This window comes from Triticum aestivum, chromosome 7D (genome assembly GCF_018294505.1).
Source record: "Triticum aestivum cultivar Chinese Spring chromosome 7D, IWGSC CS RefSeq v2.1, whole genome shotgun sequence".
NCBI classification, from domain to species: Eukaryota; Viridiplantae; Streptophyta; class Magnoliopsida; order Poales; family Poaceae; genus Triticum; species Triticum aestivum.
In genome coordinates this window covers 463,647,978-463,671,133 of record NC_057814.1, presented here as the reverse complement: position 1 = coordinate 463,671,133, position 23,156 = coordinate 463,647,978, and the positions used below count along the sequence as shown (strand labels likewise).

Sequence of the window (23,156 nt, the reverse complement as noted above, 5' to 3'; positions counted from 1 at the left end):
TTTGGCCCATTAGGCCCATACACTTACCGGGGGTGTTCGGAACCCCTTCCGATGACCCGATGTCTACCCGGTGCACTCCGAAACTCTCCCGGTGTCTGAATACCATCGTCCTATATATCAATCTTTACCTCTCGGCCATTTCAAGACTCCTCATCATGTCCATGATCTCATCCGGGACTCCGAACAACATTCGGTCACCAAATCATATAACTCATATAACACTATCGTCAACGAACATTAAGCGTGCGGACCCTACAGGTTTGAGAACTATGTAGACATGACCGATACGCCTCTCCGGTCAATAACCAATAGCGGAACCTGGATGCCCATATTGGCTCCTACATATTCTACGAAGATCTTTATTGGTCAAACTGTTAAGACAACATACGTAATTCCCTTTGTCCATGGGTATGTTACTTGTCCGAGATTCGATCGTCGGTATCTTCATACCTAGTTCAATCTCGTTACCGGCAAGTATCTTTACTCGTTTCATAATACATCACCTCGTGACTAAACTCCTTAGTCATTTGCTTGCAAGCTTATGATGTGTATTACCGAGAGGGCCCAGAGATACCTCTCCGATACTCGGAGTGACAAATCCTAATCTCAATCTATGCCAACTCAACAAACACCTTCGGAGATACCTGTAGAGCATCTTTATGATCACCCAGTTATGTTGTGATGTTTGATAGAACACAGGGTATTCTTCCGATATCCGGGAATTGCATAATCTCATAGTCGAAGGGATATGTATTTGACATGAAGAAAGCAATAGCAATAAACTGAACGATCAATATGCTAAGCTAACAGATGGGTCTTGTCCATCACATCATTCTCCTAATGATGTGATCCCGTTATCAAATGACAACACATGTCTATGGTTAGGAAACCTTAACCATCTTTGATCAACGAGCTAGTCTAGTAGAGGCTTACTAGGGACATGATCACACATGTATTTAAGTTTTCGATCAATACAATTCTAGCATGAATAATAAACCTTTATCATGATTTAGGAAATATAATAATAACCATTTTATTATTGCCTCTAGGGCATAGTTCCATCACATGTCACTCTCATCGTCCGAGTGATCACTATCATATTCAACCATATTCATCTTAGGACGATCGGTTTTATACCTATGCACCCTTGAGATCTTTGCTTCGGCTTTCCCGAGCGAAAGATTTTTGCAAGACCTCGTTGACACTTAAAAACTCATAGCCTTCTAGTTTTTCTTTAATGTGAGTTCTCAAACCATTAAGCACAAGGTCTGCAAAGTCCCTCTTGGTTATCACCAAGCTATAATGCCGGTTTTTTGTATATCTAAATCCCTTGACTCAATCGGAGATGGATTCATCATTTTTCTGCTTAATCGATGTAAGATGTGACAATTTAAGTTCATGTCGCCGCTATAAAAGAGATCACGAAATTTCTGCTCTAGCTGCGCCCATACACGAATAGAATCATGCGGTAACGAAGCAAACCATGCAAAAGCACTACCATTAAAAGATAAAGAAAGAGTGTGTTGACACACGAACACGTCACGTGTACCTTTGACGCCGGGGGGTATGCACCGCAGCTCACATCGAAGGAGACCCGACCGACAACACGATACGCAACACAGTCGGCAGATGCTTTTGAAGACCCGAAACCCCGCACGCCCGGGAGGGACCCCGTCAGGGAGTGCGGCGGCTATGGGCTACCCTCGGTCGATTCGGTCGCCCTAGAGCCTCGGGATTTGCAGCTCTCAAACACGAAGAGCGAGAGAGAAAACGGTGGAGAGATAAAACATAGATGAAAAAGTAGTATATTGATATGTCGACTGTGTTGTTTCAATTGACTGTCACCCCCAACATATATAAGGGGCGGTTGGACTCCCCGTACAAGAAAAGGACTCCAAATCCCGTCCAAATCTTTCCAAAATTACCCGAGCTCGGATTTAGGTAAGTCTGAGACAACAGTTCGGTTTTGAGTCTCACAAGTCACAAACGACCTTGGATGAAGATGGGCCCAAAATAAAATTTAACCGTTTCTAGGAGTAGAACAACTTTTATGTTGAACATTTTTCGAATAGAGGCCATCTTCAATACCCTACGGGGCCATCTTTAACTTCTAGTTGGACTCGGTCATGTAGTTTTCTTAGTTGTCCGAGTTTTGTAGCAATCTTACAGGCCATATATAGAACACTTTTTCGACGATGGCTCCAAAAGCAAAGTTGACCATTTCGACGATATGCACAACTTTCATGTAGAACACTTTTTCATCCGAGGCCATCTAGATAATTCTTTGAGCCCTTATTGAACTTCTGGTCGGATTAGCCTTGACAGTTTCCACTTGGCCGGCAAGGTTTTCACGTCGGCAAGCTTTTCACGCCGGTAAGCTTTCCACGTCGGCAAGCTTTTCACTTGAACGGCAAGCTTCCACGCCGGCAAGTTTTTCATGCCGGCAAACTTTCCACTTCAGCAAACTTTCCACGCCGGCAAGTTTTTCACTCGACCGACAACTTTTTTGCCGACAAGCTTCATTCAGCCGACAAAGGCCGAATAACTCATGCGACCCATCAGACACCACCTAGGTGGGTGTCTGGTCCCTCGCGTCATTTTTTCACTCAAGATAGGTCCGCAGAGTGTTGTCTCTAACTTTTGCATACGAACTCGGATTGAGATGATTTTTATATCAAAATCAACTGATTCGACGGGACGAAGACAATTGATGTAGAATATTTTTCATATGAGGACGTCTTGGGGGCGTAATCAACCAAAAGGTGATCTGAAAATAAAATTTGAAAAACTTTGAACACAGTTTTGGCTCCTAAGATGAGGTCGGATGGTGATGACGCGAACATCAAAGTTGCTCAATTTGATGATATGAAACTTTTCATGTTGAAACACTTTTTTATTTGAGGCCATCTTAACTGCATCTCGTACCATGCCAAAATCTGTGTCAACACATCCCCCCTGTTTTTGGGCAAAGCTTGAATGCCGAAAAACAATTTGCACCGTGTTTATTCTAAGGATGATGTCAACACTCCATCAACCATTTGTATTTCTCAGGACGATAATTATGTATCGGCCATGTGTTATACTAAGGGTGATAATCATATATCGGCCATTGCCTATCCAGGCTTCTTGCCATACACTCATGTTGAAAATACACATAAAGAAAAAAAAACTCAACTAAAAAATTAAAAAATGAAAGCATACACATGCGGAAAATAAAAACAAACACATGAAAATAAGCATGCACACACCAAAATCCAGTCTAAGGAGACCCAAAACAAGGGTCGGTCGAATCCAAACAGCCCAATACGACCAACAAAACTTGACAGAAAAAAGAAAAACTACACAAATCTTAAAGCACAATCTAAGGGCCAGAAAATCGACTGACTACAGAACTAAATTCAGCTGACTGAAATATAGCTAAAGTGATTAAATATGAATAGAAGGGGAGTTTTCTCGGAAAAAAAAACAAATGGACATGGTGAACCACTAAGCCGCCACGAATTAGGAGGAGTAGCGTGCATGCACCAGAGCATGCCGCCCCTAAGCCACTTCATGCTCTCCACTACGACGATACCAAGCGCGCACCACCCAAAGTCAAATACTAGTTGATTCATTCCCCTTTCTTTTAAGCGTCCCGCGCGTATGTATGGCGCCAGCTCGCCAGTTCAGTTCGTGCAGGCACCGCAGCCGGAGTAGTTAGCCCATCCTAGGAGCGCACAACAACGCCCACCATGCAGTCCGCCGACGAGCCCGTGTCCGGTCCGGCCGTGAGCAGTACGGCGGCAACACGACCGGGAGAGGCCGCAGCTGAGGACGGCGGCAAGAGCCCGGTGCCGCCGTCGATGGAGGACGAGCGCCAGATCCCCGTGGACCCAGTCTCGCTGCGGCACCTGGGCATGGTGGCCGACCCGGACTCGCCGCTCTCCGCGCCGTCCGTGCTCACGGAGGTGGTCGCGCAGTCGTCCCCGCTCCTGCCGCCGCTGCGCCGGCCCACGTTCGTCGGCGCCAGCCTGCCGTGCTCCGCGACCTCCTCCCCCGTCCACAGCGCCACGGCCAAGCGGGACGAGCCCGCCGCGCCCAGCCTCGCCACGGTCATCGCCCTGCGCTCCCTCGCGCGGCAGCACTCCGCCGCGCTGGCCAGCTACGCTGGCTCGCCGTCCGCGGCTCCCACCACGCTCTCGAGGAGCGCGTCCCGCGCCGAGGGGAGGTCCATGGCGCCGCACGACGACGAGGTCCCCTACGTCGAGGCCGCCGACGAGGCCGAGCAAAGCTTCACGTGCGGCGTGCTGTGCATGTTCATCCCGGGCTTCGCCAAGAAGAAGCCTGGATCGCCCTCCGCGGCGGCCGTCGTGTCGAGCATACAGAGGCAGCATTCGGGGGCGAGGCGGCGGAGCAGCGTGTCGCGGATGGCGGAGCTGGAGAGGTTCGAGTGCGGGTCGTGGAGCCCGCCACCGCCGCCGCATCCGGTGAGGGTCGTGCCGACGCACGTCGACATGGACTTCGCGATGGAGGTGCCCAAGATCAGCTGCGCGGACGACACGGACCTGCCGGTCAAGATGGCGTTCGTGTTCGAGGGCGAGGCGAGGGGGGTCCTGAAGAAGTCGGCATCGGAGTCGCGCCGGCAGGAGCCAGCTACGCCCACCAAGACGGCGTCCGCGTTCGACGGCGAGCCGAGGGGGATCCTGAAGAAGTCGGCGTCGACGTCGCAGCGGCAGGACTCGGCCCCCAGGACGTCGTCCGCGTCGCAGCGGCACGTGAGGTTCTCGACGGCCGCGGCGCCTCCGGCGTCGTGCCCGACGTCGCCGTGCATCACGCCGCGGCTGGCGATGGCCAGGGCCGAGTTCAACGCCTTCTTGGAGGCGCAGAGCGCGTAGATAATTCGTCATGCACGGTGCATGCCTGTTCTTTTTTCTTGGATTTGCTTCGTGCTTGTTCGCGAGTGGCAGCGCTGCCGCTGCGCGCGCGGGATTGCTAGATGCCTAGGTTTTGTTTTTCGGGCGTGTTCGATTGTCCGTATTCCAGTCGACCAATTCCCGACGACTCTGGGGTTTTACGATGGATTGAGGAGACCAATTCCCGAAACGGGGCTAGACGACGAGAACCTTATTTGATCTTTTAGGAGCCTCCGCCGCATCGCCTTCCTAAGCAGGACAAAAGCATTGATCATACTAGAAAAACACCTAAAATTGAAGCATGAGTCCATGCATCAAAATTGCTTTTCTCAAATGTCAAAAAATCCGGAATCTTTTTAGATTTGTTCATGGTCACATTCAAATCTACTTCCAAATTTTTAGGTGAAAAGCTTTTACCATTTTCATCTGTGCAAAAAATACAAGTTGAACTCCAAATGTCACACCTAAATTGTTGTTTTACCGGTGAAGGAGTGTTATCCTGTTTCACATGAAAATTATCAAGCACACTTGTTACACTAAGGAGAACATCTACAAAAACATTCGCTTTTTAGTATTTATTTTGAATTTACTGTTCATTCAGGAGCACATGCCTCCGAGAGCCAAAACGTCCCTCGCCAAACCGCTGACTGTATCTTACTGTCATATCATCTACAATCAATTTAATAGCCATATATAAAGTAGTTAGCTACAAATATATACTACTTTAGAATAAGTATAATAAGATAACATAAGAGAGTTATAAGAGTTGTCACATCGGATTTGTGATGAATTGGAGGAGAGAGGAGAAGAGAGAGAAGAGGAGTGGATGCAAACTTACAACCAGCTGCAACACGTGCTCTCACACACACTTTGTGAAATGACAAGGTGAGTCAGACAATGATGATGTAGTATGTAAAGCAACCATCCTTTACATGGATGAGATTTTCTGTTGACTATAAATGATGTGACACTGAGATAGAGCTAGTAGCACGCTCTCTTAGGGAATGAGCTATGGTGGAGCACCTAGTGCTGCCCCAAGACCTCCACATTAGCACAATAAAAACGAGACTATCATTTTGTTTTTTCATTCAATCTACATAGTGGCCTTGTGACATGAGCCAGCTGGTACTCTTGATGGCGCGTAGCTGAATAGAGCTAGGGTTAGGGAAAGCACACTAAGGATTCCACATTTTACCACCGCTCGAGATGGTGGCTACATGCGTCTTCCCAAAAAAGGACGACTTCCATCAAGATAGAGATCAACCAAGACGGCGTGGCGACCAAGCACACACAAGGGGAAGACGGGCGAAGCATTGTAGGGAATAAGGAGGGAAAGAATGTCAAATGGGCGGAGGACTTTCATTGGATGGACCTAGCTAGCCTTGCGAGGGAGGGGTGTGAAGAAGGGTAGACCGCCTTCACGGAGCGGCAATAAAATGGATGAGTGGGGGGGAGGGGGGGGGTTGGCGGTGGCAAGTTGGTTGCACAAATAGACGAGGTCAGCAATATTGAGGGTGTGTGAAAACCTCTTACGTTGATTTTTCTATATATTTTTGCCATTACCTTTTCTGTCTTTTAATGCTTACTACTGTTTTGAAGTGTTTATGTTTTACTTCCAAGAGACTAGTAGTTTCCGCTATACGGTGAATTGCTAGGTTATATTCATAATATTGTGTTTGGTTTGAACTATTGAGTGTTTGTGATACCGGCCACAAATGATTCTCTTGTTGTGTATGTGGTCTCTGAGTTTGTTATCTCTAAAGCTACCGTGATATACTGTGTAGAAAGAGTGCAACGTTTTGTGATCGGGCTATATGGAGCCCTTTATTTAAAACATTAAAAAACATATTACAAAGTTTCAAGAAATTCTGAAAAATAATCCACATTGGTAGTTGGATGTATAATACATAAGTGTAAAATTTCATGAGAAAATACATTGATTTGCGAGCTACACGTTGGTTTTTTATAGTGAACAATGTATATACTGTTTACCGAGTTCAAAAGACACCAAGTTGCCTTTTTCTTGTATAGATCGCGTGTCAATGTATTTCATCCTGAAAATTTGCACAAATGAAGTATACATATGTATGACCGTATGGGTTTATTTTTCAGAATTTTTGAATCATTGAAACATTTTATTTAATGTTTTTTATATATAAAAGCTTCAGTAACCCGAGCACCAAAAGGCATTTATGGAAGGATAAAATTGCATGGCAAGCCCGATTTTCCTTGGAATCTGATAATGCCAGAACGTCAGATACAAGCACATGACAAATCGAACATTTGCCTTATGTGTAATTACTTCGGAACTTGAGTCTGATTCTATTTTTCTAACTAATTGGTGTACTTGAGATGCATTTCCTCTGGCTTCTAAAAAGACGCGAGAATGACGGCTTTAGTTAGCAGACATGACAAATTTGTGCTTCAGTTTATTTTCTGACAGATATGAATTACCGTGTGTGTCAACTAACTTGCCATCATTGCGTCACTAGATTTTTTTTTTTTAGAACATTTGATTTGTCATGTGCTCATACCTGACTTATCATTTCTGTTTTCCTTCCCGTCCAAGGCGTATTTTCGGATAGAACAACTCTTTTCTTGAAAAATCAGAACACCCCTCTCTGATTTGAATTTGCATCTCGTTTGGACATCACCGTGGTCTTCTTGTTTCGCGAACGTCGCCACCGTGGTCTGAACCTCGAAGATGCCGCACCCATCCACTGTCACGTTTTTTTTTATCTGAGACAAATCCACGGTCACGTGCCCCTTTGCCTCGTTATCGAGGCGACGTGTCCGTTTCACGTTCACTCGAGCCGCGCCACTGACCACCCCCAGCCGATTAGGCTGCCACCAACCCAAGCACGTCAATCACGGGAAGCAAACGGCAGCCCAGCCCAAATTCCTAGCGGCAGCCGGCAGCCGGGCGCCGGGAGCGGGCAAGATGGCGGCGGCGGCTGTGGCAGCGCGGGCGTACGAGGCGGCGTCGCGGTCCGCGCTGGCGGCGCTGGAGCGCAACCTCCTGCCCGACGCGGTCACCCGGCGGCTCACGCGCCTCCTGCTCGCGCAGCGCCTCCGCCTCGGCTACCTCCCCTCCGCGCCGCTCCAGCTGCAGGACCTCCTCCTCTTCGCCCACTGTACGCACCGCCCCGCCCAAATGCAGTCTCCTTCACCCTCGCCGGTCGCTGCGCTGCCATTCTAATCTCCGCAAATAGTGTCCGAATGTCTGGGCGAACACCCAGTAGCAGCATTTTTTCCTTTTTATCTCATTTTTGCGAGGGAAACGCCTGGTAGCAGTCTAGCAGTTGCCTGTAGATCTGGCCAGTTCGCGCGCGTACAGATTTCAGTCGTCTGTTCATAACCGCTACTTTCCGTGATTTCCCTGAGAATTCGTATTCAAAATTTCGTCAAAACTGTTCTGTCCGACTTAACCGCGCGCTACGTTTGGTTTGTGATGCAGCACTTGAAGGCATGCCCATTGCCATTGAAACGGACACAGCTAAAACCCAGCACTACGAGCTGCCGACCACATTCTTCAAGCTAGTGCTCGGAAAAAACCTCAAATACAGGTTTGTGCTTCATGATGCACACCAGTATCAGGAATGGTTACATGCCTAGTTTTTGAGTGGTAGAAAAGATGTTAGCCGAGATATTTGAATCTATAATGTTATACACGAGTAAAAGCTACTGGTTTAACATGCATCTTGTGCTTCGTTTGTTAACTCACATACACGCTCCGTAATTTTCCAGCTCATGTTACTTCCCCGATGATTCAAGCACCCTAGAAGATGCCGAGGTTGCAATGTTGGAGTTGTACTGTGAGAGGGCGCAGCTGCAAGATGGCCAAAGCATTCTCGATGTTGGATGTGGATGGGGATCCCTCTCTGTATACATAGCAAAGAAATATAGGAACTGCAATATCACAGGGATATGCAACTCAACAACTCAAAAGGCTTTTATAGAAGAGCAGTGTAGGTAAGTGCAACAGTTTTATTGCTGAGAGGACCTGATGAGTGCATTCTTTTGCCATGTAGTGGCCATTTTATATTCCTCGTGGTCATTTTTGAAGTTTGCAACAGAGCATATTGATGACAGCTCAGTTTGATTTCATTTTGATCATGTTCATATGTCAGTTACTAGTTTCATAATTTTCTAGTTATTTCAAATACTAATGGAAATGATCTTTCACATGCATCAACCATTCAACCTTCAATTTGCTAGACATGCTGACAGAATTGTTACCACCATTTGGCCCCATGATTTCGATGGTCCTGCAGTAAAGAATTCGTTTCTGTTACAGGGAAAATGAGCTATCCAATGTTGAGATAATTGTAGCAGACATCAGCAAGTTTGAGATGGAGCGTTCTTTTGACAGGATCATATCCATAGAGATGTTTGAGGTATAACTTAACTTGGAATTTTTCTGTGGTTTCGACCCCTTCTGTAGTTCCTCATGGTAAAGGAGTGTTTATAATGGGCCTGTCATGCAGCACATGAAAAACTACAAGGCACTTCTTAAGAAGATATCTAGATGGATGAAAGAGGATTCCTTATTGTTTGTTCACTACTTCTGCCACAAGACATTTGCGTATCACTTCGAGGTACTTTAACAATCCTGCATTTCACAAGTCGTTTGGTCTTGGCTACATCTGAAATAGCTTTCCCATCACACGGATCATGGTGCTACCTCTTATATTTGTAGCTCTATTTGTAATCGTTGACATATATGCGAAGTTCACTACTTAACAATCTCATTCCTAGTGATAGTGATACAAGTTCCTTGCGGTAAAAATAAAATCATTCATTACTAAGACTCACGAGTGAAATAAGTTTGCCTCTGGTACTGAAGTAGACTCATTAAGTTATTGTTGAGAACTGTATTACTGTAAGTATATCTGTAGTGTAATTCTCATGTGAACTGAGACATCACATTTTCAACAGGACAAGAATGACGATGATTGGATCACAAGGTATTTCTTCACTGGAGGAACAATGCCATCAGCAAACCTCCTTCTCTACTTTCAGGTTAGTACCTAACGGATTGTTCCTCTTCAGTAGGTTACTTGTCCCTGCCCTAGCCACATATGAATGTTACTCCCTCCGTTCGTAAATATAAGTCTTTTTAGAGATTCCACTACAAACTACATACGGATGTATATAGACATATTTTTTTTGAAACGGAGGCAAAAGCTTGGTGGGGCCCTTGCGGCAACGATGACGCGAGGCATACACGCTCTCTAATTTTCCAGCTCATTTTTCTCTGTATGTAGTCCATCGTGGAATCTTTAAAAAGACTTATATTTAGGAACGGAGGGAGTAGTTGGTTTGCCATTGATCGAACATGAATATTGATATTCACTTATTGTAATTTTGCAGGAAGATGTATCTGTGGTCAATCATTGGCTTGTCAGTGGCACACATTATGCTAGAACCAGGTATGCCTTTCCTAAGTTCCAAGATATCATACCCCTTTTACTCAGTGTGCTTCGACATGATTCCAGATGAGCTTAATTGATTAGGTAGGAAATGCAAAATAACATTGCAAACCTTGATATCAAAGTAAAAATGATATGCGATGAACTGTGAATTAATTGTTGGAGAATTTCCTGCTTTGCAATTCGCTACTGATGCAAAGCAAAACTTCATTGGTTTCTAGAGTTTTTTTTAAATGACATTGGTGTCTAGAGTTTATACAATACAATGACACGGCATGCTAATTTTGTATGCGATGTCTGCCTGTAGCGAGGAGTGGCTGAAATGCATGGACAAGAACATCGCTACCATAAGGCCAATCTTTGAGAAGACTTATGGGAGGGAATCAGCTACCAAATGGATAGCTTATTGGAGGACATTCTTCATCTCAGTAGCTGAACTTTTTGGATATAACAATGGTGATGAATGGATGGTTGCACATCACCTGTTCCGAAAGAATTAGGAGGTACCGCTGGACATTTCTGGAGCAAAGTAGAATTGTATGTTGAGAATCATCCATCACACAGGCTGTACCTAGTATTATACTCCCTCTGTTTGTTTCTATAAGACGTTTCAGACAGCCTGCTCTATACTGTTTTGAACAGTGTCTGAATGTCTAAAACGTCTTGTAAAAATGAGCAGAGGTAGTATATTTTTTCTGCGTTGAGCGGTTATCCTCCTTGAATAAAATTGTACCTCGGTGTTCTGGTACTTCAGCATTGACGCTGGCAATGTAAAATGTTTTCTTATGTAAATGGTTTATAAAAGATTTGCAGTTTCCAAGCGCGAGAAACAACAAATTTGTATCCTGAAAGATTTATGTGATCTTGGAGAGTATTCAAGGTCAAGAGTTCAGGTAGTCAGCAGCAACGTCCAAACCATACAGACACACACTAGCACTTGGGTGCATTGGATTCAGTAGTTATTTCAGGAAGCCATTTAGGCTGTACCTGCTCTGAATGAAAGACAAGATGAATCACTTAAGGACCAAATCTTCTTGCTACTATGATATACAACTATCTCCTAATTACAAAGTGGAACCAAAAATCATCTAGATTTGACAGGAAACAACAGTCATCTAGATGACTGCTTCCATTGCTGGATCGCTTCGTGCAAGGAATGGCTGGGAATTATGGTCAGACTCGGAAGCATGTGTTTCGTAATTGGGGAGATCTTGTGTTCCTCGAGCCAAGCTTCGATCGCCCTGCGCTCGTAGGTATGACCGTCAGCAGCAACACAAGGATCGTCCATTACTTCCTGCATCGAGAAATTATCTCTTAAGCCAGAGTGACAGTTGAACTGACAGCTATCTTACGTAGAGAATTTTACCTGCGATATAGGGCAGATGAAGTGGCTTGGCACAACTGCTTTTGGACTTTCAAACTTCCAGGAACTGGTAACCCTGCTTAGAACATTTTCGAGCTCTGGAAGCACCTCTTGCTCGAGATCAGGCCGGTCCCTGCATCTTAGCGCCGTACAATGAAGCCCCAGTTTTGCCAGCATCTCCGCCTCAGCGATTGGCCAATCATTCAGAGATACGTCGAGGATCTCAGGAAATGTGCCCTTTCGGATGGCCTCTTCTGTGCTAAGTATTAGCCCCTGCGGACGCTTGCCAGTTAGCAGCTGGAGAATGATAATCCCCAGAGCGAAAAGATCTGATTTCGGACGAACTGTCCCAGTTAACTGGTACTCAGGGTCCATGTAATACATTGTGCCAGCAATGACGGTGTCGTCTCTGTATTCCGTGAAACCATCTGGCGCTAGATCTGATATGAGCTTCGCAAAACCTACGTCGCCTATTTTGCTTACATAGTTCTTGTCCAGCAAGATATTCCCAGGCTTCAGATCACGATGCACAATGGGCTCTGGCTTCGTTCCATGCAAGAATGCAAGCCCACGAGCTACCTCAAAAATAATTTGGAAGCGCAGAAACCAATGGAGTGGTTGGCGCCCTTCGTTGTCAATAAGTTGATCTTCCAGACTTCCATTCTCCATGTATTCATATACAAGACATCCAATTTCAGGACAAAACCCAAGCAACAAAACCAGGTGGGGATGGTGAAGTCGGCTGAGAATATCAATCTGCATCATGTGGAAAAAATCATAGCATTTAATAAATACCCCATCGATGATAAAAATATGTTAAATCAAATTACGTTCACCCCCTGTTTACGGGTATTAACAACACAGTAGAAATGTTATGAGATTTACAAGGAGACACATAAAAGAAATATAAATCAGAGTACCTCTTTAAAGAACTCATCAATCTTGCCACGGGAATCTTGTTGGATAACCTTGACAGCTACTTCAGTGTGATCAAGGATGCACCTGTATACAATCCCATAGCCTCCCTCACCGATCTTTTTTGCATCAGAGAAGTTCTCGGTGGCGAGCTCTATTTCATGTCTCGAGTAGCGCCTGCAACTTTTGCCTGTCGACAGAAGAGCATCCAGAACCTTTGCCTTCTCGGTGGTCGCCATGTTGGTTACAGTTTCAGCATTGTGCTTGGAATAAGCCTCACGAGTGAATGCCTCTTTCACCATCTCAGCTTCTTCAATAGCTCTGAAATGTTTGTTATTCTCCGGTGCAGCTTTCTGTTTGAAAAAATTCTCCCACTGTAGTGCATCTTGCACTTTATGCAAATCTTCACTACACCCATTAGAAAGCACCTGGATCTGAAACATCATAATGTAATGGATAAGGACTGAGTAAAACCTTCCCTCGGAATGGAAAATGACCAAATGCAAAGCGTAGTGTATGCACAGTAGCAACTAACTTAGGGGATTAGTGTCAACCTTCTAAGTAGGAGATGGGGCAAATGTGAATAAAATGTCACTCGATGAAGCACATGGCAGCCAACTTTATTTATTAATTAGCCAAATAACATTTTAAGGCACTAGATAGTAACAGTAACTAAGATATACAACAACCATCACAAGAATTTAACCTTGGCTTGGAATGAGATATTTGCAGGTTTATCATATATCACTAACCTTTTTCTTAGCTTGAACGTGATTTTCACAAGCTTTGACACACATCATCGGTTTATCCTGCAACTCCTTCCTCGGTTTTGCTACTTCATCTATACGTTGAGACTGTAAATCATGACAGCAACAAAAATCAGGCATTCTCAAAAATACATGCCAACTCACAATTACCGATATCAATGTCAGAAAATCTGGAAGCCAACATCAATCATAGTAATCGGAAACAGCTCTGACCTCTTCAGTAGAACTTAAGGAGACATAAGGAAATTCCTTCAACTGGCCAGTGGCGTCAAAATCTGTGTCCCCTGTTCGCCCTGGTGTCTTTCGACATAAGCTTCCAAACAGACGTCTTCTATGACTTTCTGAACTTTGAGCAGCACTCGTAGAATTGCTAAGAGAACTGCGGGCTTGAGAGCACGAGTCAGAACTAGAAACTCCAGAAGATTTTGGTGTGTTGACATCAGGAAGGTCGTGCAATGATTGCTTGTCTTGCAACTGGCTCCTCAGTTGTAGGGCAAATGCTCTATGACTAACTGACTGGATCTTTGAGCAAGTATTTGAGTCTGTAAAAACGCATGTGTTTAAGAACAGAATGCCATTCCATTGGTAAAAATGAACAGATTGAGACGTAACGAAGAAAGAGAAATAGAGCAAAACATACTGTCTGTTTGAGTCTGATTCGCAAGTTTTATAGTTAATCTGTGCCGGGACACGATAAATACATTGCAAGAACATGGCATGGCTTTTAAGACAGCATGGGGCAAATCTTGGAGCCATAATATCCTGAAAAGATAACAGTGCTAGCATTTATAACATCTTGGAGATTTGGCACAACTGGCTTAAACGTGCTAAAAAAATTCCATATATAAACAGAGATGCTCATAAGTGTTGGTAATGCATCTGAAGTTGATAAAATGATAATTTATGGAACTAAGAAATATGTACTAACTTTGATCCACCCCTGAAATAATAATATACTAGTGTAGTTATGGAACTGCATGCAGGAATTCTATAGACTCAGGAAACACTGCGCATAGCATGGCAGGTATGACCTTTTTAAATGGAGGAGTCTAGAGAGCTATAAGCCCTTTTATAAATATTTCATGAGAGCAGAGGTAGAGAGTAAGAATGTATGAGTTATCATTTTGAGCTACTCTCAACCTTGTAAAAGAGAATAATTAAGGATGGCCCTTTCAGTTAGCTAGACTCCCCCCACCAACTCTTCCTAAGAGACGAGACCATTGGGACTAAATAGGGCAAAAAATTCAATTTAAAACAAAACCAGATGCATATGCTGACAATCAACACATGAACAGGACTGTCGTTGCTGCTACAAATCTTACCAACACACACTTTGCAAGCTATCCTACAGTATTTTCTTCCGAACATAGTTCAGTCTCTAAACAGAAACTAATTTTGTATGTACGTGGATCAGTGGATGCATCTATCTACCTTTCTGATGCCAAATGCGTAACATGAGATAGTGAGAAAAGTCACGATCCACAAAAGGGACTCACCCCTTTCTGCTCCCTACACTATCTTACATTCCTGGTTCCTCTTTTGGGGAAAAGCGAAGCAAGTAACAACAACTATCCAGATTCGTTGGGTCCTCAAAAGCGAAACTCCGACCTTTTCTGAAGTCGAAAATATATACCTCCGGAAGCAGCTCAAGGTTGCGGATCCGAGCACCAGGTTGTGGACACCGGACTCCGCCGCGTACCTGGCCAGCGCCTCCGCCACGCTGTGCCCCTCCAGAACCACCGTCTCCACCTGCACGCACGCACGCACGCACGCACGCTCGAATTCAGACACGAGCAGATCGATCGATCAAAGCCACTGATCTAGGCGGCTAGCAGGTGGTGCCCCGAAGAAGGGAAGACGGTCGAGGACTGACGGTTTTGCTGCCGAAGAGGCGGCGGAAGGGGAGGAAGACGTCCTGCGCGCGCGCCCTCCGGTCCTGCGAGAATATCTCCACCACCCCCGCCGCCATCCTCTCCACCGGCACCTGCTCCCCCGCTGCACCGCACGGCCACAACAAGAAGGACCTCAGCTCGCCGTTGACGTCCCGAACCGAACCGAGGGCGAGAGGGGCGGCGAGATCAACTTACTGGGGGTGGGGACGAAGGCGAGGGGCGGGATGACGTGGACGAGCGCGACGCGGCCGGGGGCGGCGGCGGCCCACCTGGCGGCCCGGCGGCTGGCGCGGCCGTCCCCGCGCACGGCCACCGCCACCGCCAGGGGGTCACCGGAGGACGCCATGCCGCGCAGGGGGCGACGGCGGCGATGATTGACTAACCTTCTTCAAGAGCGACGTCGGCGGAGGAGGAGTCGAGGTCTTGTGGCGGCTGCGGACGGGTCAACTAACCAATCAAGTCAGCAACAACCACTCGGCAGCGGTGGCATCGGCGGGGAAGCGTGATGACCAGCAGCTTTCTCTGTCCTGTGAGAGGTGAGAGGCGAGAGCGAGCACGGGGGCGACTTCGCTTCGGTTGAACGCTGCCGAATGAAAATGATTTGAGAATCAAAGCTGTGCTTACGTTCCATGGCTCCGATTATTTGGATGCGTTGGCGCGACGACGAGGCAACCTGCGCGACCGCGACGTGGAGGTAGGGCCCGACTGCTACCCAAGAAGAATGCTCTGCGTCTATTATTTTTTTGTTTTTTTGACGAGAATGTTTTGTATTTACGTTGTACTCACTCCGTTCTTAAATATTTGTCTTTCTAGAGATTTCAACAAGTGACTACATACAAAGTAAACTGAGTGAACCTACACTCTAAAATATGTCTATATACATCCGTATGTGATAGTCCATTTAAAATCTCTAAAAAAACAAATATTTAGGAACGGAGGGAGTACTATATAGGGTATAGTCTACTACAGTACTAGGTTGTTGTCCTGTCTTCGTTATGTACTACCGAGTCAAGAAGATTCAAACTTCTTCCTTTTTGCGACCAAGAAAATTTAAACTTCAGAGCAAATGCGAGGAGGCATCTTGGATGCCACGGCCCGCGCTTATATGAATATCTCGCAATGATTGCTGTCGAAGCAGTTCCAGAAACCTGTTTACTACCGTCGGATGAATTTGCAATATCTTGTTTGAGAAATGGAAATCAAGTTATACTTGTACCATATATTCACATGAGCGTGGGGTATTTGTAGCTAGGTGAAAAATCATGTCTACAAGTTTAAATAATAAAATACAAAAGAAATCATGTAGAGGACAGTAGAAAGACCTACATGTCAAATTTGGAAAGAATGATCTTTTTGCTATGCAAATTAAAGAGCTGTTTTACATCAAGTTACCTTAACTTGGTATATCGAGTACTAACTTAATCTGTGATTTTCCTCTGGCTTGTAGATTATCATATTATTTATTTATTTATTTTTCAAACCATGCGGAAGGGTTGCATTGAATAAATAGATAGAAATAAAGGGAAGGAGACAACATACAAAATATGAAACAACTCAAACAAAAACAACCACATGAAACTAACAACAGCAACTGCAACTGCAACAGCAACAAACAACTCAAACAAAAACAACCACATGAAACCGCAACCGCAACCGGTACCGCTACGGCTACTGCTAGATGACCAGTTGCGCCAAATGGCGCAGAGACCCGTTTAAAACCATGTTCGTGTTGAAAATATTTGCATTTTTTCAATAACCATATAGTTAAGTACATTTGGTAAGAACTTATATCCTCTATATACAAAGGAAATTAAATGCAAATATTTTCTTAAGGTAATAATGCCACAAATTAGATTATTGGTAGGTCAAGATAGTTAAGTCTGCAATTAGGAACTCCGAGTAGCTGTAAACATGCATTAAAAATAATAAACACAAGTGACACAATAAAATGTACTTAATACATGAACTCACGAACATTGTGGACAGGAGAAGTTAATAGAAATAGTGGTCAATTACATCATATAATTTGGTTCTACTCTTTTGTGTATATATCCTGAATGCTACCCCTTTGTGATCAACTCTTTGTCCTTCGAATAGAATGGCACAGCTACTGCCCCTTGTGGAAAAAGAAAGCACTCTGTAATACCCATAAATGTAAGAGGAAAATATCATGTGATGCATCTCAACCTGCACAAAACAATGTAAAAACCATACATTCTATCTACATACTCTCATTGTGTAGCAAAGCATAAGGACCCTGTACAAAAGAATTGACAATTAGCAAGAAAGAAGCATGACATCAGCTGTCTAGGCAACCATAAAACAATAAGTGGCAAAAGCCCCATCAGAATTAGCATTTGCCATCCAGTTTATGAGCTAAAGTTGAGCATTCACCTATATCACAACTGTACCTTGAAGCACGATCAACATGCAGGACCTAGCTCGTACTTCTATTTAGGAATCATCATCTTCATAAAGTAATCAGTAAACTTGGTCATCCATGGACCGACTGTAGCTTGCTTGCTAATTTCCACCTGTCACAAATAAGACAATCATGTTCAAACTGAAGGTGAAAGCATTACACATTCAGTCTCTTATGTAATTTAGTATACTGATAAAATCTCTATGAAGAAGCAGACGAACTGCTGGAAATAAACTGGCATGGAACGAAATCAGTGCCACAAAACCATATAGACATGCATGCTCATCAAGCATGTCATACATTTTACCCTTAGCTAGTGCTGGTGCCCTACCTCAAGAACCTCCAGCCCACACAATAGAAATTTGTCCATCTCAACCATGAATTCACTTAAATAGGAAACAAAATAAATGTTTTCCTCAGACATAGTACACTGAAGAAACAAAACTATGCAGGCTGAACCGATAAAGCTCTTATGACTGAACAACGCCCATCTGCAAACATCATCATTCTAGTCAAGAAAATAACTGAATAAAGCCCATCTGCAGCAGTACACTGTTGGAAGATTAAAAGATAGTTCAGATGTATTTTCCAGAATTTTCTCTAGGATGAACACAGGAGCTTGAAAGGAGGGCCAATACTGGGTTTACCATGCAATAGACCTGTGCACCATCAACAATGGCAAAATTCGGCCTTGCAGATGATCACTGGGATATGAAAAAAAAGATAGAAAAATGCATTTAAAGCTTGGACCTGAAATGTAGAAGATTACCCCCTTGATCTACCGATGGGAAATACACCTAAGGGTCAACCAAATGCAATCACAGTCAAGTATGATTTCTTTAATCTATTTAGGGTGTTTTTCACGTACTGTGCAAGTACCAAGGGGTTGTTCTTCAGTAACAACATCTTATTAGCTTCAGATGACGGCCTTTGACACTATACTGCTAATTTAAGTTAAGTTGTGATCCTAATATTTGGGTAAAAAATCACATGGAAGAAACATGAGACGGGTGCCATTGAACCCCTAAGATGCAAGAAACATATATCGATAACTATACATACAGTTCTTTTTCAATAGCTATATATACAGTTCTTACTCCATACAAATAATTGTTTAAAGACACGCATAATTGTTTAAAGACCCACACGATAATTCAAACACATTTTTCTTTCCTTCATCTGATCATTCTACTATAACGAAGGAAAAAGGGGACAGGTCCCCAGGGAAATAGCAATACAGCTACAGGAAATAAAGCAACACATGTACACATGACTATGGAGAAAGCAAGCTTTGTGAGAGAATTTACCCTAACATCTTAATACTTCAAGGTTTTAACCAAAGAAAAACATATAGTCTAGGAATAAATGGACTAAAGGAGTATAGGAGGGGAGTGAAGCGATCATATCAATTAACTGCTTCAGAATCACCGGTATAAGAAAATATTGATGCCCATTACTACATACTGATCGCGGACAGCTCCTTGCCTTCTCTTATCAGATCGACAACATGTAGATTTATGTAGATTTGAGCTGCAACATCATATACAGGGCACGGGCAGAAGCAAAAAAAAGGGGATATGCTTCTTCTTCTGATCTTTTCTAACACTTTCAAGCCCTCGGTAAAAAGAGGGCGCAATCTTGCAGACCCGGCTAGGATATTTTACGATAGTAAAGCAGTATTGCAAGGATTCACTTACATATTATTATCATTCACGGATAGTTTTTGTATAACCCTATTTCACCGACAGGCTTTATGCGATAATCTTTGCCAAACTAATTGCAAAACTAATTGATCACCCGGTGCGGAGTAAAAAAACTCATAGTAAGCAAGTGATCACACATACAAACATTCCCAGGGAAAATGCGTAAACCCACAACTCAAAAAACTACTAATAAGACCATATATGACTTCACAGCTAATTAGGCATCTATACAAAACAGAACAATGTAGGTAATCTCCTCACGGAACCATGTATGCCTATGAAACCAACAAAGTATCTATAGCAAACAGCGACTGAAAACATCTGTGTAGAACAGATCATAAAAATTAGTTTCGTCTTTGTAGTCTGCATTGGAATCTCTAAAAAGGCTTATATTTAGGAACGGAGGGAGTACATGACAGTCATTGTCAAACAATCAGTCCATAGAGATCATCGATACTGAAGCAGGAGCAAGAGACATTAGATAGAACAAAAATATACACTCCTCACCTTAATGTCAAAGGCCGAACCCACGAGGAAAGCACTATGACCTTGATGTTGCTGGAAGCCATCGAACCTGAGAAGCACCTGCCAGGCTAAAGTTGCTCCTCCTGTTCCCCTAACCACTTCCATAAATTTATCTTCATTAGGAACAAGTTTCATAGCCACCTGCAGTATCCCCACATATGGGTAATTCATCAAAGATGCTTTCAAAAAAATCATCAAAGAAAAACAAAAATGAAAGGCAAGCTTACCAAAATGTTGTCCCAGTTCCGTCAAGCAATCTAACAATAAGATAGCAAGCTTACCTGAATGGGGATGGCCAGTGACCTGGACCTCAGCAAGATTTTTCAGCTAATTCTCGCGGCGCCCAGGATGGCCACAGCTAAGTGATGCTGACCTCCACTGCAACCGGACGGTGGTCGAGCCCTTCAGAGGGACTCGCGCTTACATCAACACAAATCATATTATCAAATTGAAGTGCAAACTTGATTGGGTTTGCAAGACGGTTAAAATTCACCTTGGTCTTCTTCAACTCTTCAGCTAACATTGTTCTTCATCTCTTCGTTCTCCGATCTGCACACATCATGTTTAGAAAATCCACATGTTAGGGAACTAAAATGTGAATGAGAGGGAGATAGAGGAGCACCTAATTTTCTTGGCCCTATTTCTTCTTTCTTAGATCTGCACACGTTAAGTCAACAATCCAATTAGATATACATATATATGCAGCTATGTATATTTAGTAATCAATAATTTCCTTTCATCATATACACATTTGCTAGATAGTACATTAAACTCTGGTAACGTTGAAGTATGAACAGCAAGCGGATCTCTACAAAAAGAAATCAAAGGAAAAAGGAGTTGGGACATCGAACAGTTCTTGGTACCTGACACCTGCGTAGGTTTCAGGAGGGTACCATTCAATCCATATGTCCATCCCTGCAAAATTGTACCCAAAAAAAAGATCCAAATTAAGCAACTATATCTCATTGGCTAATCTCCAGATCTGCACCTCTCCTCAAAGAGAGGGGGAGAAGGAGCTATCATACCTGTAGACAGCCTGGTGATGGCAAGGTCGCCGGCAAGGAGACTCAGCTCCAATGGAGTGAACATCAGCTACATACACCATAGGTAAATGTTAGCAACAAAACATATGACATATCCTCCATTACTTCTTAAATATGAAAACTGAAAATAAAACTTCTCATTGGCTCAGACCCTTCTTGTCAATCCTTGCCTCTCACAGGAGTTTTCAGTTTCACAAATAAACGGATATTAAATCAACCAGCACAGGTAGTAGTAGAACCAGCAGCACCCAACAACATTGAACACATATACAACCAACATCACACATCTAGCAGCAGCACAAGTAGTAGCCGTACCCCTCAAACAAACAACACAAGCACACAGTACAGTAGTAGTACTAAATCAAGGGAAGATCGAGGAGGAAGCAGAAGCTCACCAGCCTGACGGAGACGAGAGCGAGCGGAGGAGGGGCGTGGGCGAGCTTCCTCGTGCGCCGCGCCACGCGCAACACCTTCTTCTGGCTCGCCGTGCCGGTCACCGTCACCTTGTCCCGCGCTCGGTCCACGTCCACGTAGTGCACGCCTGCACAAGACGAATGACAAAATTATCTAGACATGTCTCCATGCGTGCTGTATGGCAAGTAAGTCTAGTAGTACCACAATCACGATGAGAAAATCCTTTGGTGGTGCTGTATGGCAAGTAAGTCTGATAGTACCACAATCACGATGAGAAAATCCTTTGGTGGTGCGTACCTTGAAGCCTGAGCACCACGAGCCTCGCCTAACCTAAGCCCGATCTGCTGCTGCTCCTCTCCTCCTGCCGAGTCCAGGCCGCGCTCTTCCTTCCCCCCACCGCCGTCCTCCTCTGCTCCTGGATCTGCGGCCGGTCAAGAACCATGGCGCACCACAGCGGCTGATGGAGGATGGGGATGCGTCGTCCTGCAGGAGCTGCGTGAAGAAAGAGACGAGCGGCGGCAGCGACGGCGGCCATGCGGTGGCGGAGAGAAGTGGAGAGGGGGAGGCGGCGCAGAGGAGACGAGGCTGAGGCGGCGCGGCGGCAGGAGAGGAGGCGGCTGCGGGGGTGACGCGGAGAGGGGGGCGGAGGCCATGGCAGAGGCAAGGACGCTGGGGAGGGGCAAGGAAAAGGGGGGCGCGAGAGAGGCGGCGGGGGGCGAGCCACGACCTCCGTTGCGCCACCATGACCACGGCCTCCTCCTCCTCACGCATCTGCCCCCTGCCACCACGACTCTCTCTGTACCCGGATCTCGGGGGGGACGCATCTGGAGAGCAGCTAGTGGGCGTCGCTCGGGGGAGCGGCCGGCGAGGCTCTGGCCCTGGTCGGAGAGGGAAGCAGACAGGGGAGCGAGGAGCCAGCGTCGAGGGAAGAGGAGAGGAGGAGACGAGCGGGGAGAGAGGAGCCGGCTGCGTTGCTTTTTTTTCCCTTCGTCGGTCTAGGGCTCGATCTTTTTTTACACAGAATTGGGCAAACGGCACGCCATTCTCTCGACCCCACACATAACAAGGCCCATTTGTCATCCACTCTCGAAGCAGCCATGACCGTGAAAAACAACAGACGGCTGACCAAGTGCCAGCAGTCAAAATAGAGCACAGTAAAAAGATCGCACGGCCCAACCAGCGTTGCGCGCGGGGAGGCCTCAGGTTGGCGGGTAGGCTAGGAGCGTTTATATGTTCAATTTTTTTACACAGAATTGGGCAAACGGCACGCCATTCTCTCGACCCCACACATAACAAGGCCCACTTGTCATCCACTCTCGAAGCAGCCATGAACGTGAAAAACAACAGACGGCTGACCAAGTGCCAGCGGTCAAAATAGAGCACAATAAAAAGATCGCACGGGCCAACCAGCGTTGCGCGCGGGGAGGCCTCAGGTTGGCGGGTAGGCTAGGAGCGTTTATATGTTCAACTACTAGGGATAAAAATGAAGTGAAGACTTCCCACTTTTCCGGCAAAAAATGGAAATGAAAGTGGAAATTTGCAAAACAGAATCTTTTTTATGTGAAAACGGAAACAAAAGTGAAACGATGTTTTCCGATGGAACGGGCACGAAAATGAAACCTCCCGTTTTCTTGAATATGGAATTTTCTGTTTTTACCATGGGCCTATGGCTGCTTTGTAGCGCAACCATCAAACAAATGAACAATGAGCAGAATGGCCCATGTGTGGCCCAACTTCTATTACAGCAAGAAAGCTAGCCCTGATTGTAATCACAATGGAGGCTAAGCC

The 23,156-nt window shown here is 45.0% G+C and overlaps 3 protein-coding genes and 1 long non-coding RNA gene across 7 annotated transcripts; 2 read left to right on the top strand and 2 right to left on the bottom strand.

Moving 5' to 3' along the window:
- The first annotated feature begins 3,694 nt into the window (after positions 1–3,694).
- On the top strand, positions 3,695–4,874 carry LOC123164077 (uncharacterized). The gene is made up of 2 exons (XM_044581489.1): positions 3,695–4,600; positions 4,676–4,874. Exons 1-2 carry the CDS (start codon positions 3,732–3,734, stop codon positions 4,872–4,874), a joined length of 1,068 nt encoding a protein of 355 aa, XP_044437424.1. The 5' UTR covers positions 3,695–3,731.
- Positions 4,875–7,718: 2,844 nt separating this feature from the next.
- LOC123164484 ((S)-coclaurine N-methyltransferase) lies at positions 7,719–11,161 on the top strand. Its single transcript, XM_044581995.1, has 8 exons — positions 7,719–8,026; positions 8,350–8,458; positions 8,640–8,864; positions 9,190–9,289; positions 9,380–9,490; positions 9,831–9,914; positions 10,266–10,324; positions 10,632–11,161. The coding sequence occupies exons 1-8, from the start codon at positions 7,834–7,836 to the stop codon at positions 10,822–10,824; spliced, it is 1,074 nt and encodes a 357-aa protein (XP_044437930.1). The 5' UTR covers positions 7,719–7,833; the 3' UTR covers positions 10,825–11,161.
- A 27-nt stretch (positions 11,162–11,188) lies between these two features.
- LOC123164483 (U-box domain-containing protein 34) lies at positions 11,189–15,859 on the bottom strand. The gene is made up of 9 exons (XM_044581993.1): positions 15,457–15,859; positions 15,243–15,364; positions 15,003–15,118; positions 14,010–14,131; positions 13,583–13,911; positions 13,355–13,456; positions 12,608–13,036; positions 11,691–12,443; positions 11,189–11,618 (listed from the first exon to the last, which is right to left on the bottom strand). Exons 1-9 carry the CDS (start codon positions 15,605–15,607, stop codon positions 11,436–11,438), a joined length of 2,307 nt encoding a protein of 768 aa, XP_044437928.1. The 5' UTR covers positions 15,608–15,859; the 3' UTR covers positions 11,189–11,435.
- A 1,301-nt stretch (positions 15,860–17,160) lies between these two features.
- LOC123165839 (uncharacterized) lies at positions 17,161–22,339 on the bottom strand. 4 transcript variants are annotated; one of them, XR_006483206.1, is made up of 9 exons: positions 21,666–22,339; positions 21,350–21,495; positions 20,937–21,003; positions 20,775–20,826; positions 20,534–20,568; positions 20,193–20,460; positions 19,894–20,052; positions 17,673–17,795; positions 17,161–17,518 (listed from the first exon to the last, which is right to left on the bottom strand). It is a non-coding gene; the product is annotated as an uncharacterized lncRNA (long non-coding RNA). The 4 variants fall into 4 exon arrangements; XR_006483205.1 differs by having other exon boundaries at positions 17,161–17,795; positions 20,193–20,330; positions 20,405–20,460; XR_006483204.1 differs by having other exon boundaries at positions 17,161–17,795.
- Positions 22,340–23,156: the final 817 nt, after the last annotated feature.

Coding starts and splice junctions, on each gene's coding strand:
- LOC123164077 (XM_044581489.1), top strand. CDS start 3,732: ATGCAGTCCGCCGACGAGCCCGTGTCCGGTCCGGCCGTGAGCAGTACG. Junction 4,601..4,675: donor GCGAGGGGGGTCCTGAAGAA/GTCGGCATCGGA, acceptor CGGCGAGCCGAG/GGGGATCCTGAAGAAGTCGG.
- LOC123164484 (XM_044581995.1), top strand. CDS start 7,834: ATGGCGGCGGCGGCTGTGGCAGCGCGGGCGTACGAGGCGGCGTCGCGG. Junction 8,865..9,189: donor TTTATAGAAGAGCAGTGTAG/GTAAGTGCAACA, acceptor TTTCTGTTACAG/GGAAAATGAGCTATCCAATG. Junction 10,325..10,631: donor ACACATTATGCTAGAACCAG/GTATGCCTTTCC, acceptor GTCTGCCTGTAG/CGAGGAGTGGCTGAAATGCA.
- LOC123164483 (XM_044581993.1), bottom strand. CDS start 15,607: ATGGCGTCCTCCGGTGACCCCCTGGCGGTGGCGGTGGCCGTGCGCGGG. Junction 15,119..15,242: donor GCCTCTTCGGCAGCAAAACC/GTCAGTCCTCGA, acceptor GCGTGCGTGCAG/GTGGAGACGGTGGTTCTGGA. Junction 11,619..11,690: donor TCATCTGCCCTATATCGCAG/GTAAAATTCTCT, acceptor TTCTCGATGCAG/GAAGTAATGGACGATCCTTG.